At 34.6% G+C, this 15,941-nt stretch overlaps 2 protein-coding genes across 2 annotated transcripts; one reads left to right on the plus strand and one right to left on the minus strand.

Annotated features, from left to right (window-relative positions):
* Nucleotides 1-882: 882 nt before the first annotated feature.
* LOC132283748 (homeobox-leucine zipper protein HAT5-like) lies at nt 883-4,310 on the minus strand. Its single transcript, XM_059785759.1, has 4 exons — nt 3,768-4,310; nt 3,291-3,424; nt 2,956-3,195; nt 883-1,560 (listed from the first exon to the last, which is right to left on the minus strand). The coding sequence occupies exons 1-4, from the start codon at nt 3,847-3,849 to the stop codon at nt 1,180-1,182; spliced, it is 837 nt and encodes a 278-aa protein (XP_059641742.1). The 5' UTR covers nt 3,850-4,310; the 3' UTR covers nt 883-1,179.
* Nucleotides 4,311-10,331: 6,021 nt separating this feature from the next.
* LOC132281038 (peptidyl-prolyl cis-trans isomerase, chloroplastic) lies at nt 10,332-15,526 on the plus strand. The gene is made up of 7 exons (XM_059782776.1): nt 10,332-10,699; nt 10,924-11,214; nt 11,368-11,567; nt 13,561-13,796; nt 13,963-14,105; nt 14,847-14,918; nt 15,042-15,526. Exons 1-7 carry the CDS (start codon nt 10,517-10,519, stop codon nt 15,267-15,269), a joined length of 1,353 nt encoding a protein of 450 aa, XP_059638759.1. The 5' UTR covers nt 10,332-10,516; the 3' UTR covers nt 15,270-15,526.
* Nucleotides 15,527-15,941: the final 415 nt, after the last annotated feature.

A 15,941-nucleotide genomic window follows, 5' to 3' on the forward strand; every position in this document is an offset into this window, starting at 1 on the left:
ATGAAAAAAAAAAAAAAAAAAAAAATACTTGATGAGTTGTAGTGAATTATTTAAATTATTAATGGTGTTGATACATTTATGAACGCACATTGACAGAAGGAACAATAAAATTTTAATTAGGTAATTAGTTGACATATATGGCACAGGCATGCCACTGGGCATTAATATGTTGTATGGTGCATGTGTGAATCTGTAATATGTTACTGTGAAAGCGAGCATCATCTATTTGTGTGGAAGCAAGACTCACACAAATTGGGTGTTACTATTTGATAACAAAGCAAAAGGTACTTGACAATATATATGGAACTGCTGGTGGAGTACGTGTCTCTTCAACTTTATAGAATGTGAGATTTGGTGAGAATATTCTAGAGAGAGAGAAGAATGGGACATGAGGGGAGTGGGAACTATTATTATTCAAAGGGGGCAATTAGGGCAAGTTGTAAGTGGTTTGTGACGTAGGGTGGAAACCCTTCACATGAAAGTCTCCTTAATTGTTAAGTGGGAATTAAATTTGGACCCCACCCCCCCACTAACTTAGCTTTCTCCCCCACTCTCTCTCTCTCTCTCTCTCTCTCACACAACAGCAATACAGCATAGATTATATATATATATATATATTTTGCTGGTGCATGTGCAATGTCTCCATGTCTACAGTCTACACATATGACATGGGCTCTTCTATTTATATATATATATATATTTATTTATTAGTATCTATAGTAGCTTAACTATAGTAGCTTAACTATTCCAAGCACGAGTGTACATTCAACTTGGCACCAAAAATCTAACATATTAGGAATTATACCATCTGCAAGGAAAATATGAAAGGACTAACGGGCACATTGCAAAAATGACATGCACCAACAGAGAGAGGTCCAAATATGCAAAAGATTAACCGGCACGGTGCAAGGATAACATTCACAAATCGAGAAATGATCCAAATTGTTTGATAAACACACTTGTTTCAGCCCATTATTTTATTCCTTAACATAATCACCCCGTAGACCTATTCTAACCCAAGAGCTTTATTTTTTCTTTCTCTTTTCTTTTTTTCCCATAAAAAGATATGCTAATTAAAGTTCTTTTATTTCTAAGCAAACGATAGAAATATTATTTTACACGCAGAAATATAAGATGGTACTGAACCATTTTTTAAAGCATAATCAAAAGTTGAAGACATTAATCTAAAGACCAGTCCCACCAGCTCAGTGGCTCTCCGTTTTGCTGTTCCTCCGCCATGAAGACATCAGAGAAGTAACTCTGACCTTCGTCGCTGCCGTCATCTTCCTCTGATTGGATTCCATGATCAAATGGCGCCACAAATCCAGGGTAGACATCTTTTGCTAGGTACGAGTCACCACTGTCCACAAGCTGTGGACCATCTTCGACGTCCACCACAGCACTTCCACCGCTGCCCGAACTCAGGCGGTCCTCCACCTTCACTTTCAATGGGAGGGTTGAAGCACGGGCCACATCCACTGGAATTGGGTCAGATTTTGGACCTGACTCGGGAATTCCGGCCACCTCCTTGGCTTGCAGTTTCTCAGTTAAGGAAACAACCTGTAGTGCCATTGTGAAACAAATACATGAATATTTGCTGAATTACTAAAATACCCCCAGAAAAGATTCTACCCTTTCTCAGCATATTTTTTAAAATGGGAATACTTACAAGTTACAAAGTAGGATAAAGGTACATTCATCTTTAGAAATTGAAATTTATCTTCTATATCAAGGTGGGGGTTTAGGCTTTAGAACAGATAGTACTATTTTTCTGACACACATATATGTTGTTATTTATATATGTTACGTTAATTATTATGAAACAGATATATACATCTGTATCATATATGTGTATTAATTGTAGACTAGCTTGTAGCTAAGGACGAATCTTGGATGTGGACACATTAGAGGCAGGTTCGTGATCAGATCTAAAGGCTTGGCCAGGTGTTCATTAGATCGTGATGGAATTGTCCGATCCCAGACGGACACTAGCTTTAATTTCCTAATACTTTACAAGGGAATTCTTACAAAATAGACAATTATATATATATATATATATATCTTAGCTTTATTTCATTATCAAATTCATATTCCATCCATCTCGATCTCAAGCATACATTGACCGTCTTTTTTAAACTACCGCATCAAGCATGTAGTATTATTTATATGTAAAGCAATGTTACTGTCATAAAGAACAATTCAAAATTGATTTTAGTATAGATATATTTCATTTCATCGAATGAAGGGTTTACTAAATCTTACCTGACTCAGGGTATTTCTGAATCATATGATTTCTATGATTTTAGGAAGATATTTTGTAAAGATTTAGTTTCATTTTTAAAATCCAAGTCCTCAAAAGAAGTGAACGTACATGATTTCTCAAATTACAAGGAAAAGGATGAAGTAAAATATTTTTTGAAAAATATTTTTTTGTATTTTTTAGTGTTTTTAGATGTCTTAAAATATTTAAGAAAAAAAAATATTAAAACTTAGTAAAAATAATTTATACATCAATTTTAAACAAGTTATTTTATAACGTCACGCTCAATGGACTCGACCTCAATCTCGATCTAAACCTTAGTCAAAAAAAAAAAAAAAAAAAAAAAAAAAAAAAAAAAAAATTTCAAAACAAATGTAACCAAAATTTATGTCCTTCTTTTAAATCCACCTGTGAAAATATTCAATCATGTGAGCCCATTTTTTATGCCATGCAACTTACAAAAATTTGGGAGACACTATATATAATTAATTCCTAAACTCCAAAGCATGTAGAAAAACCAAAATTGTTTCGGACAAAGCTTATTAGTCCATGAACTTTATATATATGATTATTTCATCGTGAGACTGCATATATATTTGGACTTCAAAAGTAATTTCCATAATTTGCTTCTTCATGTTATCTCTATGTACGTTATTCCACGAAAATTAAGACTGATATATAGTATAGCTAGATACCTCAGCTTTGAGCTTATCGTTGTCCTTGATGATGGAGTCATAGTTAGACAAAAGGGAATCATAGGAGGATTTGAGGTGATCATAGTCCCTTTCGAGCTGTTTGGTCTTCCACCGTGCACGGCGGTTCTGGAACCACACAGCCACCTGTCTGGGCTGAAGTCCCAACTTCTTAGCCAGCTCCGTTTTTCGCTCCGGCTCCAGTTTGTTCTCTGCCTCAAAGCTCTTCTCCAGCAGGTGTACCTTAACTCACAGACGAATATAATATTACCAATCAACCACAATTAATAATTAAATTTAAAGTTGCATATAACAATAACCAAAAAAAAAAGGCTGACCTGATCCGAAGAGAGACGACGTTTCTTTTCCGGCAACTGTTCATCGTAATAATCTTCGTCGTACAGTTCATCCGGTGAGCTGAAAAAGGGTCGCCTCTTTGAGGTTTCCTCCATATTTATCACTGATCTTGGCCCTGTAACACCAGTGTTATATTACATATATTGTAATTACTTCTTAATAGATTATTACACCTACATATCAATTCAAATCCAAACAGGTCTCTTGTACGTAAGAGTAAATTTCTCAAAAGAAAATATATCTATCAACATATAATTTATACATGACAACTATACAAAATTCCCCTTTAAAGCACTGAATTTTGAATCATAATTCTCTTACTGTTTGGAACATCCGTTACATAATTATGAACATCAAACAGAGAATTCACTATCTATAATATAAAGATTAATAGATATAAAGGTCAAATGAAAAAAAAAAAAAAAAAACATAAATATGCTGTATAATTAATAAATCACCTCTAAAAAAGGAATCACCATTCCCCGTGAAGAACATGTTCCCATGAGACGAGGGGTTGAAGAAAATACTGCCGGAATTCATGTTTGATTCTGTGCAGTGTGTCAGGTCGCCGGCTATTATATATCAGCGTCAATATATATATATATATATATCCGTGATATACAGAATTTAAGTTGTATATATAGGTATAGAATTATGTATGTTCGATTTAGTCTTAACTAGAAGAGCATGAGCCTGTGTCGGAAGAAGCTAGTACTCCACAGCAACCTCGCCGGAGTCTCCAACGGGCAGATACAACATCCCATCACGCGAACAAACTTTCCCAGCTCGGCAGATTTTCTCCGGTGCCACGTGCGTCAGATTACGCCCAATTAATCAGAGCAAGCTAGGTTGTATATGTATATATTATTCAACATGATCTAGAACAATCAAAGAAGGGCGTATGAGAACGGACGATCTGACACACCGTGCACGACCCTTTTGTGTGTGTATGTGTGTGTCTCTCTCGGACTCTCTCCCTCCTGGTCTTGCAGGTATTTTTTGCAGCTAAAGTTGACAGAGATAACCCCAATGGCATATATATTTGTGCTCGTGCAGCCAAATTACACAAATACCCCTCTTAAGTTTAATTGTTTATGTTATTAATATGGAAAATATTACTACAAAGGTATGGTTTTTCATTTACTTTGATTTCTTTTGTTGAATTAGACTTTTAATAATTTTTGCAGAATTTTAAAATACTGTATATATATATATATATATATACAAATATTTTGATGTATATAAACTTTGGATTGCTTAAATTAAAATCTATTGATTAATAAACTCTATTTTATACTACATAAAAAGCAAAAAATAATATAAAAAGCTTGAAACTACCTTAATGGATTGTGAAGAAATCTTATCAGTACCTTCCAATCCACATGCAACAATATTATTTTGATAATAAATTAAAAACTCGGTACTTCAAAAGCACTAACTTCGACAGTAAATGACTCATTCCTTCAAAAGTATAATATTACAATTTCAATATGTATATATATATATATATATAACAATAATCAATTGTTCCTTCTTCTTCTTCTTTATCTTTATTTTTATTTTTTAAAAAAAAAAATACTATCCTAATAGATAAAACAAAGTTTCCTCGCGTATATTTCAATAATTATGATGTCAGCGGGTAATAAAAATTGATTGAAATTTCTGTGTTTTTTTTTTTTTTTTTTTTTCAAATTGAAATTTCTAGTACAGTAGTATACACAATAATAATATGATATTCTCAAAATAAAAGGATTATATATGCACATTTATGGTAGGAAACAAAAGTAAAATCTACACATTTATAATAGAAAATTTTATATGTCAGGATTATTAATTGGTGAAGGTGATAAATAGATACTTAAAAACAACGGGGCTGGCAAATATGTGGCAGCAGTGTCATAAATAGTTGCCATGCTTTGGGTCGGGGATTGTCGGATGCCGTTAAATGTCGATTGGTTTCACTGCGGTTAATGGTTTGATTCTGTGTCGGTTTACTTCTGTGTCTATACTTTATGCCAAACTAGTAGGTGGACAAATAATACTTGGATACCTGAATTCGTGAATTTTATCCGAGTCAATTTGATTAGTGTGGATCTGATGTGGTTGTTATATTCATAAATATGTGATGAATTTAAAAAAATTGAATTCGTAACTCATGAATCAAATCACGAATTATACTATTAAAGATTAGATCTGATTTGTAATATATATATAAAAAATATATTAGTTAATTTAATTAGTTGATGATCATTTAATGGACTCAAAAAATATATTAATTAATTAATGATTAATTAAATATATGAATTAATGGTGATAAAATGAAATTTTATTTATTGGGTACATTATGGTTAAAAAATAAATATTATTGGATTATTTAGGAAAAAGCTTAATCCGCGGATCCAATCCGATCCGTCATTCAACAGATTCAATCCGATTTTTTCCTAACGTGTTAGAAAAATTTCGATCCATGGCCACCCGTACTAGCTAGAGCAAGTTTGAGTGCGAGAGTGAGAGTCTGAAAGAGACAATATATTAATCATAAAAGCAAAAGTAAGAGCGGGAGTGAAAGTGACTATAAAATGAGAATGGTTTTACGGTATATATATTTCGGGTGTATGATATTTTCAAAGTTTCTCTATTATTAATGGAGAGTGTGAGATGGACAATTATTAAAAAATATATATATATTGTGTGACTTAACCTCATTGATAATTATAAATCCCGCTATAAATTTTTTTTTTTTTTTTTAAATATTACATTTTGAACCCAAAAACGCATGCCTCGAATCATATTCATCACATCACATCTATTTAAATGATCTCACTATTTTTATTTATATAAAAAACGAAGTCAACATCAAAGTAGATTAAGTATCTTAAAATAAATCACATGAACTAATCAAAGATATTAATTTATAGTTTAGTCACAATAAAAGATAAAAATTTTATTTACCGAAAAATAAAAAGATAAAAATTTGATTGGTCGTGTAATTCATTCCTTATGAAATTTTGGCTGTAGAATTCTTGTACTATCTTTTTTTCTAAGGATCGAGTGTTTGTGAAAGTTCATAAATACTTTTTTATGAGATAAATCTCATTATACCTATTTCCAACTTACTTACTTATATTTACAGAAGAACCATACATATATAATCATACATCCTATATTCTGAAACAGCTAGCACTTGCAAAAATCATGTAGCAACTGGGTCCCGAGAATCAAAATTTTATTAATTTATTTTAGTGGGGAAAAGGGAATAAGTTAGCTAGAAAGGCACAAAGACTTCTATTAAGAGATTAGGATTTTTAAAAAAATTAAAATTACTTTAAAACTTGAGTCAACTAGCCTATCAGATTTATGAAAATAAATATACATTATAAAACTCTTCCGCTTATGTTTACTTCGTTTGGGAAGATTCATGGAACTTTCCTCATCTATAAAATACATCCAGTGATGCGTAATGCTTGTATCTTGTTAGTTTATCTGGTGATAAAAATTTGATTAATCACGAGGTTGGGCTCAAGTTAAGTATGAAAACAATTACTTTGATATATAAATAATGAAAAATGTCAGATTCATGTGCAATCAATCTCCATTAATTTGTTTTTCTTCATATGATCGCGTGGTTCTTGTATATTTTAGCACACATATGCGCGCGCATATATATATATATATATATATATATATATACACTTGTGCATGGACGTGTGTGAACTCATTGCTACAATCAAAAGTAGAAATTTCTCAGCATCTAATCTTTAGAGGCCATGTATACATGATCCTATGTTTCCGAAATAAAATTTTAAACCTTAATTGAAGCACGAAATATTACTTATATAGCCACTTTCCATGTGCTGGCCAGATGTGTATCAATTAATAGATTGCAAATGTGGGAATATTTATTAACAACCATTAGGGAAAGAAAGAAAGAAAGAAAAAACCCTAGAAATAGATTAAATACTTCCAACCTAATTAAGAAGGGAAAACAGTTTCACTTGCCCCCAAAAGATAGCAAAACCTTTTCAAGGCAAAATGTTATACTGAGTCACTGAAACAATAATATATGTATGTGTGTGTGTATATATATATGATATGTATGTATGTGCGCATGTACGTGTGCACACTGCACACTTTTGAGGAAGAAAGAGAGGGAAAGTGGGGTGCTTTTGTTATTCAATTCCTTTTTTGCTAAGGGAAGAGAGTAAATGGTGGTATCTTTTGACTAGTAATTGGATTGGAGATTTTTGCTTTTGTTCTGTTTTATAGCTTTAGACAAAGAAAGGTGAGGGTGAGAATCAAAGGCAAACTGGTCAGGGGAAGTGGAAAGCTATGTATAAAAAAGGTTGAGGCACCTGAGGATAAATGCCTTTGAGATATGCAATGTTTGGACCGATCACACCTCACCTCACCTAGTGCATGTATATGAATAGATTATATGTGTGTGTGTAAGATCATATATATATTCATGGTGGTGATCAAATTTGGAGCATAAGGCAGTGTTGCTTCTTTGCTTTAAGCAAATGCGTCCAACACACTGACCCCCACTGTGTCACCCCACAATAATGTGTTGTATTCACAACCATGCACTCTGTCACTATAATGTGCTGTATTCACGGTTCATAATCAGACGATATGATTTTTTTCCCCTTAAAGAAATACTCTTATTAATTAAGTGTTTGGAATCCAAGTAAGCAATAGTATTGGAGTGTGTGCACCTTTACTTGAATATATATATTTTTAAATATTATAATTCTTACTGTTACCGAAACTAAATTATAAGTTCACATAAATCATATTTCTTCGGATCTAAGCAGATGTATGACGAGATGTGTAAATATTATAAAGGGTAAATTACATTAACCCACTCTAAAATTTTGTCAAATTAGACCGTTCAACATTAATGTTGTGTTCGGTAAGAAGGATGTGAAGAGAAAATAAAAAAGAATGAACGAAATTCCTTTATTCGGTAAAGATGATATAAAGAAAGAAAGGGGAAAAGGAAAGATGACCCACCCTTCCTACTTTACAAATTTTCATCATTCAAAAATGGACCGATGAAAGGAGGGAAAACAGGTGAACTACTATTATAGAAGCTATTGATGCACAATCCACATCGCCTGGGTGTGGAAAGAGGAAGTACTATATATGTAGGTGTGTTACTCCAATTGATATGAGGTCTTTTGGGATAAAATTCAAGAGTAAAACCATGCAGGTTCAAGCTTAAAACGGACAATATCATATCATGTGCTGGAGTGGATTGTTACAAATGATATTAGAACTTGATCCAGCCGAAAGTTTGGCAACGAGGATATTGGGCCCCAAGGGGGGTGATTGCAGTAACCTTGTGGGCAGTTGAAAGATATTGGCATGCTACCACATTGGGCGAGTTACAAGTGCACAATCCACATCGCCTGGATGTGGAAAGGGGAAGTGCTATATATGTAGGTGTGTCACTCCAATTGATATAAAGCCTTTTAAGGTAAAACCCAAGAGTAAAACTATGTGGGCTCGACCCCAAAACAAACAATATCATATCATGTGCTGGATTGAGTTGTTACAAAAATGAACATGATAAATTATAAGTTTATTCTCTTCTTTTCTTCTTTTCTATTTAACCGAACAAAAAGAAAAAATACACAATTTCTTTACTAAAAATGTCTCATCCATCATTTATTTTCTTCCTCCCACCTAAGGGCCTGTTTAGCATCTGTTTTGTTTTGTTTTTGGCCTGCTACAGTAGTCCTTTTGAAGCCCAAAATATGTTTGGCTGGGCTTGTTGTGTTTTAAATAGTTCCAAAACAATTTCAAAAATAGGCCCAAAATATAAAACACCATTTTGGTGTTTTTTCATGTTTCGGCACTGTTTGGGCTACAAATTACTGTAGCGGAGGAAACAATTCTTTCATTAAACTGTAGCAAGTATAACACGTATAAAAGGCAAAATATCATTTTCTAGGGTTTTGTTTGGCGCAGCTGCTCTTGGCGATTTTGGGCGATCGCAAATCACTTCCAATCACCTCCATCTCTATTCTCGTTCTCTACTAAGATCTTACCCCCTCTCTGTCTCTGCAAGTGCAAGCTACAAAATCTACAAGAATCAGTAGTTCAAAACCCATTTATTTCAGTTTATCTATCTGTCTGCACCTATTATTACCTATACCTCCATCTCTATTCTCGTTCTCAAATCTGAACTTGCCCTCTCTGTCTCAGATCTGAACTTGCCCTCTCTGTCTCCTCTCTCTCTCTCTCTCTCTCTTTCTCTGCAATTGCAAACTACAAAATCTACAAGAATCAAAAATTCAAAACCCACATATTTCAGAAGTTCAAAACCCATATCTGTTTGCAAGAATCAAAACCTATTACCTATATAATCAAAACCTATTACCTATATCAAAACCCAGGCATATCATTTCAGATTGTTCAAAAAATCAAAACCCATATCTTTCAGTTTCCATCACCTGCTGTTCCAATTCAGGTTCGCCATTCGCAACCTTCCATCGCCTGCTGTTACCTAATAGTTTATTGCAAATAAATATATATATATATATATATATATATATATATATATATATATATTTGTGAGACCAAACATATTTTGTATGTTTTTGTTTCCCCCATTTCCACAGCAAAATATAGTTCCCAAACGTGTTTTAGAATTTTTTCCAAAACACTCCTACAACAAAAACATTGTTTTTGTTTTAGCCAAAAATAAAACGTTAAAAACAAAATGCATGCCAAACGGACCTTAAGTTTTTTTCTTTCCCACCGAACACATCATAAGTACTTGGACTTGTGTTCAAACATAGAATCACTTTTTAATAAACACAGAGGCGGGCTCAATAGAAAGCCTTTTTAGTCAAGAATGTCTGACCGCATTAAAATGCCAGATGAGCCTAAATTTTCAGGCCTGTTAAGAATGTTCAAAGGCCCATAGCCCACACCAATACAAAAATTCTCATCTTATCTCGAGTCTGAGGACGACTTGTAATATGTACTGTAACATATGCAGCTGTCCGGATATATTTCTCTTGAATCTCTTCCATTCTTCCCCATACAATCTTATCCACATTTTCTCTCTCTGTCTGTCTATCTATCTATCTATCTATCTATCTATCTATCTCTCCATCTAGCCTAATGTAATGCACACCCACCATTCTTTTTTTTCATAAACCCTAATGTTATTAGTCTTTTGTTGACCTTCAATCCAATGGCAGCGGTTATCTCCTGCCACTACTGTTCTTCTGTATCTATAACCTCCAAACCCATCAACCCTAAAACATTCCCCAATTATATCCGCTTTTCAATTACTCAGAGGAATGCTTCAATTCGCAGATTCCAACCTAAATGTTCTTCCAAAAACCCTAATAGATTTGAACTCCATAATGAAGAGGTAAGTTCGTAAATCTTCTTCAATTATTAATAAAATGTTCTTATGTATTCATAATATATATATATATACACACGTGTGTGTGTGTGTAGCATTCTACATTGGATCCTTGAGAAATTATTTGGGTTTGTAGTGAATTAGGTAGTTTAATTGAAGATTTATATTGGAGTGTGTGTGTGTATGTGTGTGTTTGTGTGCTTAAATGTACTTGACTTTGATTTGGGCAGAAAGATAGGTTTTTTCCATTGAAGGAATGCGCGATCTCTTTAGCGTTGGCGTTTGGATTGGTAACTGGAGTACCTGCCTTGGGTTGGTCCAGTAATGCCATCGCTAGTACTCCGGCATTGCCAGATTTGTCTGTGTTGATCTCGGGGCCGCCAATTAAGGATCCGGGAGCATTGCTGAGATACGCTTTGCCTATTAACAATAAAGCCATAAGGGAAGTTCAAAAGCCACTCGAAGATATCACTGATAGTCTCAAGATTGCTGGAGTCAAGGCACTCGATTCTGTAGAAAGAGTGAGAATCTCATCACTGTTTTCAGATACTTCTATTCTTTACTATGTTAGTTAGTTTGGTTTTGATTACTTACGGAGGGAAAACATTTGTTTTGATGATTTGAAGTTATATGAATCAATTGTCACTGAGGATTTGTGTTTATATGAGTTGCAGAATTTGAGACAAGCATCTCGGTCTCTCAAACAGGGGAAAAGTCTTATTATTTCGGGATTGGCAGAATCAAAGAAGGATCATGGGATTGAACTGCTTGACAAGCTTGAAGCTGGGATGGATGAGCTCCAACAAATTGTGGAGGACAGGAATCGGGACGGTGTGGCACCTAAACAAAAAGAACTTCTTAGTTATGTCGGCAGGTGAGTCATAAAAATACTGCCTTCTTCGCTCTGCACACATTCATATTGACATGCATGCCTCACAAAATCTCTGAAGAAGAAAAGCAATTGGTGTTTAATATGATGGTCATAAGTAGTATGTAAAAATGTTAAGCTCTGTGAAGAGTAGTTTGGAACTTAATATATGTTGGCAATAAAACTTAAAGCTCAGTTTTAGCACCTTCTGGAGGGGGTTGGGGTGTAATCTTATGTTAATTAGTTGTGGAAAAGGTTGTCAAAAAATTTGAAATTATTTATTTAGCCTCATACATGTTGTGAGGACCCTGGATTTGGTCATAACTCACAAGTCATATGCGTGGAATAGATGGCCATCCTCAAACACAACAACTTCCGTCGCAATTTGAGGCATAAAACACCACAAATTTTCAGTCGTTCAGACAGCCAAATTTCTGTATTAAGGTCATGCCTAAAGGAAATAGGCCAACTGATTTTGGCACCTTGTAGAGCATTGACGTAGATTTTTAATGTTTCTCTAGATGGGTAGCATACAAGGGCAGACCCAGGAATATTCAGTCTCTAGATGGGTAGTATGCAAGGGCAGACCCAGAAATATTTAAGAACATGTCTATTATAATGACACTATTTGCATCCTTATCATAACTTGTTTCTATTCTTAATTAGTACGAAAAGGAAAAAAACAGATAGAAGAACATGCTTGCACTCGATAAAGGAGGTTGTCAAGTTCTGCGAATTTCTTTTTCTTTTTTTTCTTCTTCTTTAATTCATATAGATAATAGATATAATATATATACGTGCATGGATTATTTATATGCTCTAGTAAGGACTAAAATAATGGAATTGCTTTTTCTTTTCCTTTTTCCGCTAGATTTGATTTTTAAAAACAAGAGTAAAAAGGTTTAATGGACTTGTTTGGGGGTTGGGGGAGGGGGTGACATGTACATTTTTAACAAACTCACCATTAATACAACCCATAAACAAGGGTTTTGAAAATAATTTGGGGGTGCCGTTGCCCCCCTAGCCCCCATCTAGTTCTGCCCACGGTAGTAGATCATTGGTTCTAAGTCCTGGTAAATTGCATGAGGGAGAAGTTGAAGTTAAATGGGAGTTGGGAAAATTTTAAATTAATATGCGTCTACAATCCTATATTTTGAAAGGCTTCCAGAAGGGATTCCATGTCAATTCTGATTAGTGTAAATTCTAATGTAACCTTGTGATAAGGATGTTTTATGAGACACGGAGTTGGTCCTGTTAGGTGTATTCTTTTATTAAGAGCTATAAAGCACGGACATGCCCCCAAGGGGTGCCGCACCGGTGTCGGACATGTGTCCGAAACGGACACGCGTGTCCCAGTTTCGGACACGTGTTTGGGTTTTTTTGTTTTTAAAATCTGGATACGCTGGCGACACGGTGAATGATGCTTCCGGACACCGAAGAAACAGCCGGCTGCTGATTCTTTAGAAAAAAAAAAAAAAAAAGGGAGAGAAGATGAAGAGAGATACATATATATATGTTGGGGGAAGGAGGGGAACTAAAGAATGTAATTGTTTTGGTTGTTTTACATTCTGCCGAGGAATGGAGTATTAATGAGGATGTCTTGCTATTTTGGTACTGATAACCACCATCTAATCTAAAAGCTTAAGCTGTTAGAGAGGGTGTAGCTTTATATTTAAATCCTCTATGACGCCCTCTCATGCGTGGCCTTCTTTTGCTTCAACACATGTTTCAATCTTTAATTATCAGGTTACGGTGAGGTTTTAACTCAGGGCCTCGCCTACTCTGATACCTTTTTAACCACCATCTACTCTAAAAGCTTAAGCTGTTAGAGAGGGTGTAACCTTAATATTTAAATCCTCCAACGGGTACTATAGCCTATTTTGGACATAGGAGTTAGGAAGGACTTGTTAAACCTAATAGTCTTAAGATAATCTATTCTCATTTATACCCTTGTCATTGACTGCAGCTGAGATCTTCCTGGGGCATTGGGTTTCTGCAGTGTTGAAGAGGATATGGTGGATGGCTTCCCATATGAAGTGCCTGAAGAATATCGGAGCATGCCTTTACTGAAAGGAAGGGCAACTGTGGATATGAAAGTTAAGGTTAAGGACAATCCTAACCTAGATGAGTGTGTCTTCCGTATTGTCCTCGATGGATATAATGCCCCAGTAACTTCTGGGAATTTTTTAGATTTGGTGCAAAGACATTTTTATGATGGCATGGAAATCCAAAGAGGTGAGATAGCTTGTCTAGAAGTGAGCTTTGATGTACTGTTTCATAGATATATAGCATGCTAATCAATATTTTTGCTTCCCAGCTTGAAGAAAAATCTTTATAAATATAGATTTCGATATATAGTTATATCTTCACCAGGCTGATAACTTTGTTGGGTTTGCTGCAGCGGATGGATTTGTAGTCCAAACTGGAGATCCTGAGGGTCCTGCAGAGGGTTTTATTGATCCTAGTACAGAGAAAACCCGTACGATACCTTTAGAAATTATGGTAGATGGAGAGAAAGCACCTTTCTATGGAGAAACTTTGGAAGTAAGTCCTTCAGCACTCACTAATACTTTCTTCATGTGTGTGTGTGTTTGTGTGTGTCTGTGTAACTTAGAAGTTACTAAACGGTGAACATGATTGGAGGTTCTGTTTTGTTTAGGCAGAAAAAGGTGGAAGCTACAACCTTTGACAATCTTCTTTATTGCATCCAGTGTTGCATGGAATCTTTGAACTATGATATGCATCATATGCTTATAAGTCATACACATATGATTTCGACACATATTTTTATGTCTCTTTCCTCTCTCCTTGGTGCCCTCACCATTTTACAATTATGTTAAAATATCTTATTCCTCTCTTCTTGGAAGTCCTTATCATCATCCTTGCCTCAATCCCATTTGTATGGCGTTGGACACATGAAAACTCTCTCCAAGCTTTTCTAATACATGCCAATTCACATACTATATTTAACATTTTAAAATCATTTTTAATAACCTCATCCCATTGTATTTTTGAGCGCCCTCTCTGTCTTTTACCTTCTACTACAACTAGTCTTCCTGTTTGACCAGCGCGTTTCTAGGTCTCCAATGTATATGTTTGTATATGTGGAAATCATCTAAGTCTACTCGAATTTTCTCCCCAATGAGTGCTACACCTAATCTTCTTCTCACGTTTTCATTAGTGACCCTATAACACTTTCCTCTCATTGGCAGTCCTTTTCATTTTATGATATCTATTCTGTTACGACTTGATATAGTGTTTGATAATAGTTGTGCACTTGGACAGGAGCTTGGTCTATACAAGGCTCAAACAAAGCTTCCATTTAATGCATTTGGAACAATGGCCATGGCTAGAGATGTGAGAATTTTAATTTACCCCTCATTGCTGTTCTTCGCACCATAGATATGGTGCTGTTATTAGTTTGCTGGCTAAACCTATATTTCCATGTTGAATTGTTTTATTTTATTTTATTAATTACAGGAGTTTGAGGACAATTCCGGTTCAAGCCAGATATTTTGGCTTTTGAAAGAGAGTGAATTAACTCCTAGTAACGCCAATATATTGGATGGTCGCTATGCAGTGTTTGGTTATGTGACACAAAATGAGGATTTTTTGGCAGATCTCAAGGTTGGAGATGTCATAGAGTCCATTCAGGTAGTCTCTGGCCTGGATAATCTTGTCAATCCAAGCTACAAGATTGCTGGATAGATAGATCTCCCTCTTTTTTTTGTGTTGTGTAATGTGGAACATGAACTTCTCTAAGATGGCAGCTAGTTAATTTTGTTCAAGTCTTGTTCTATTCAACGATTCTGTATTTTTTCTTTTTGAGAGAATTCTTCATTTTTATTTTTTTATGCTCAACCGCAGAATGTATACATTTTAAACAGCGTTGACACTCTAGAGTAGATTTGTGTCAATAAAGGAGCTTTTATTATTTTTGGTAATTAATAAATCAGCTTTTCTCATATCACCTGTGTTATATGTTGGTTTTTTTTTTTTTTTAATGATAAAATTATTGTGGGCAACTATTGCAACATTGAATATTTTCAGAGCTACACTTTTCAAACCATGGCATAGGAAAAAAAACAGAAGAAGAAGAAAAGAGAAAGGGAGAGCTTTTTAGGTACTCTAATGATGTATTCTTTTAAAATAAGATGTCCCGAGTATGTGAGAAAGATCCTTTGAGAAGTATATCATGCATGAAACCATATTCTTAATAAGTTCCGAGTAACGAGTAACGGACACATTACCAGGATCAAACTTTCTTATAAAATTCATATAGAAGAATAACATGAGATGATTCTCCACATTTCAAGTATGCAAATCAAGTGCACCATAACATATGAAATTGCATTTATAAATCAAGTGCACCATCAATAT

Source organism: Cornus florida, unplaced genomic scaffold (genome assembly GCF_030987335.1).
Source record: "Cornus florida cultivar Cherokee Brave unplaced genomic scaffold, ASM3098733v1 CherokeeBrave_3.0.0_Hap2_Chr11, whole genome shotgun sequence".
Classification (NCBI taxonomy): Eukaryota; Viridiplantae; Streptophyta; class Magnoliopsida; order Cornales; family Cornaceae; genus Cornus; species Cornus florida.

Excerpts from the sequence above, each read along its gene's own strand:
- LOC132281038 (XM_059782776.1), top strand. The coding sequence starts at position 10,517 with ATGGCAGCGGTTATCTCCTGCCACTACTGTTCTTCTGTATCTATAACC. Across the intron at positions 10,700-10,923 it reads TTGAACTCCATAATGAAGAG|AAAGATAGGTTTTTTCCATT; the intron begins GTAAGTTCGTAA and ends TGATTTGGGCAG. Across the intron at positions 11,568-13,560 it reads CTTCTTAGTTATGTCGGCAG|TGTTGAAGAGGATATGGTGG; the intron begins GTGAGTCATAAA and ends GGGTTTCTGCAG.
- LOC132283748 (XM_059785759.1), bottom strand. The coding sequence starts at position 3,849 with ATGAATTCCGGCAGTATTTTCTTCAACCCCTCGTCTCATGGGAACATG. Across the intron at positions 3,425-3,767 it reads TGGTGATTCCTTTTTTAGAG|GGCCAAGATCAGTGATAAAT; the intron begins GTGATTTATTAA and ends CTGGTGTTACAG. Across the intron at positions 1,561-2,955 it reads ACGATAAGCTCAAAGCTGAG|GTTGTTTCCTTAACTGAGAA; the intron begins GTATCTAGCTAT and ends ATGGCACTACAG.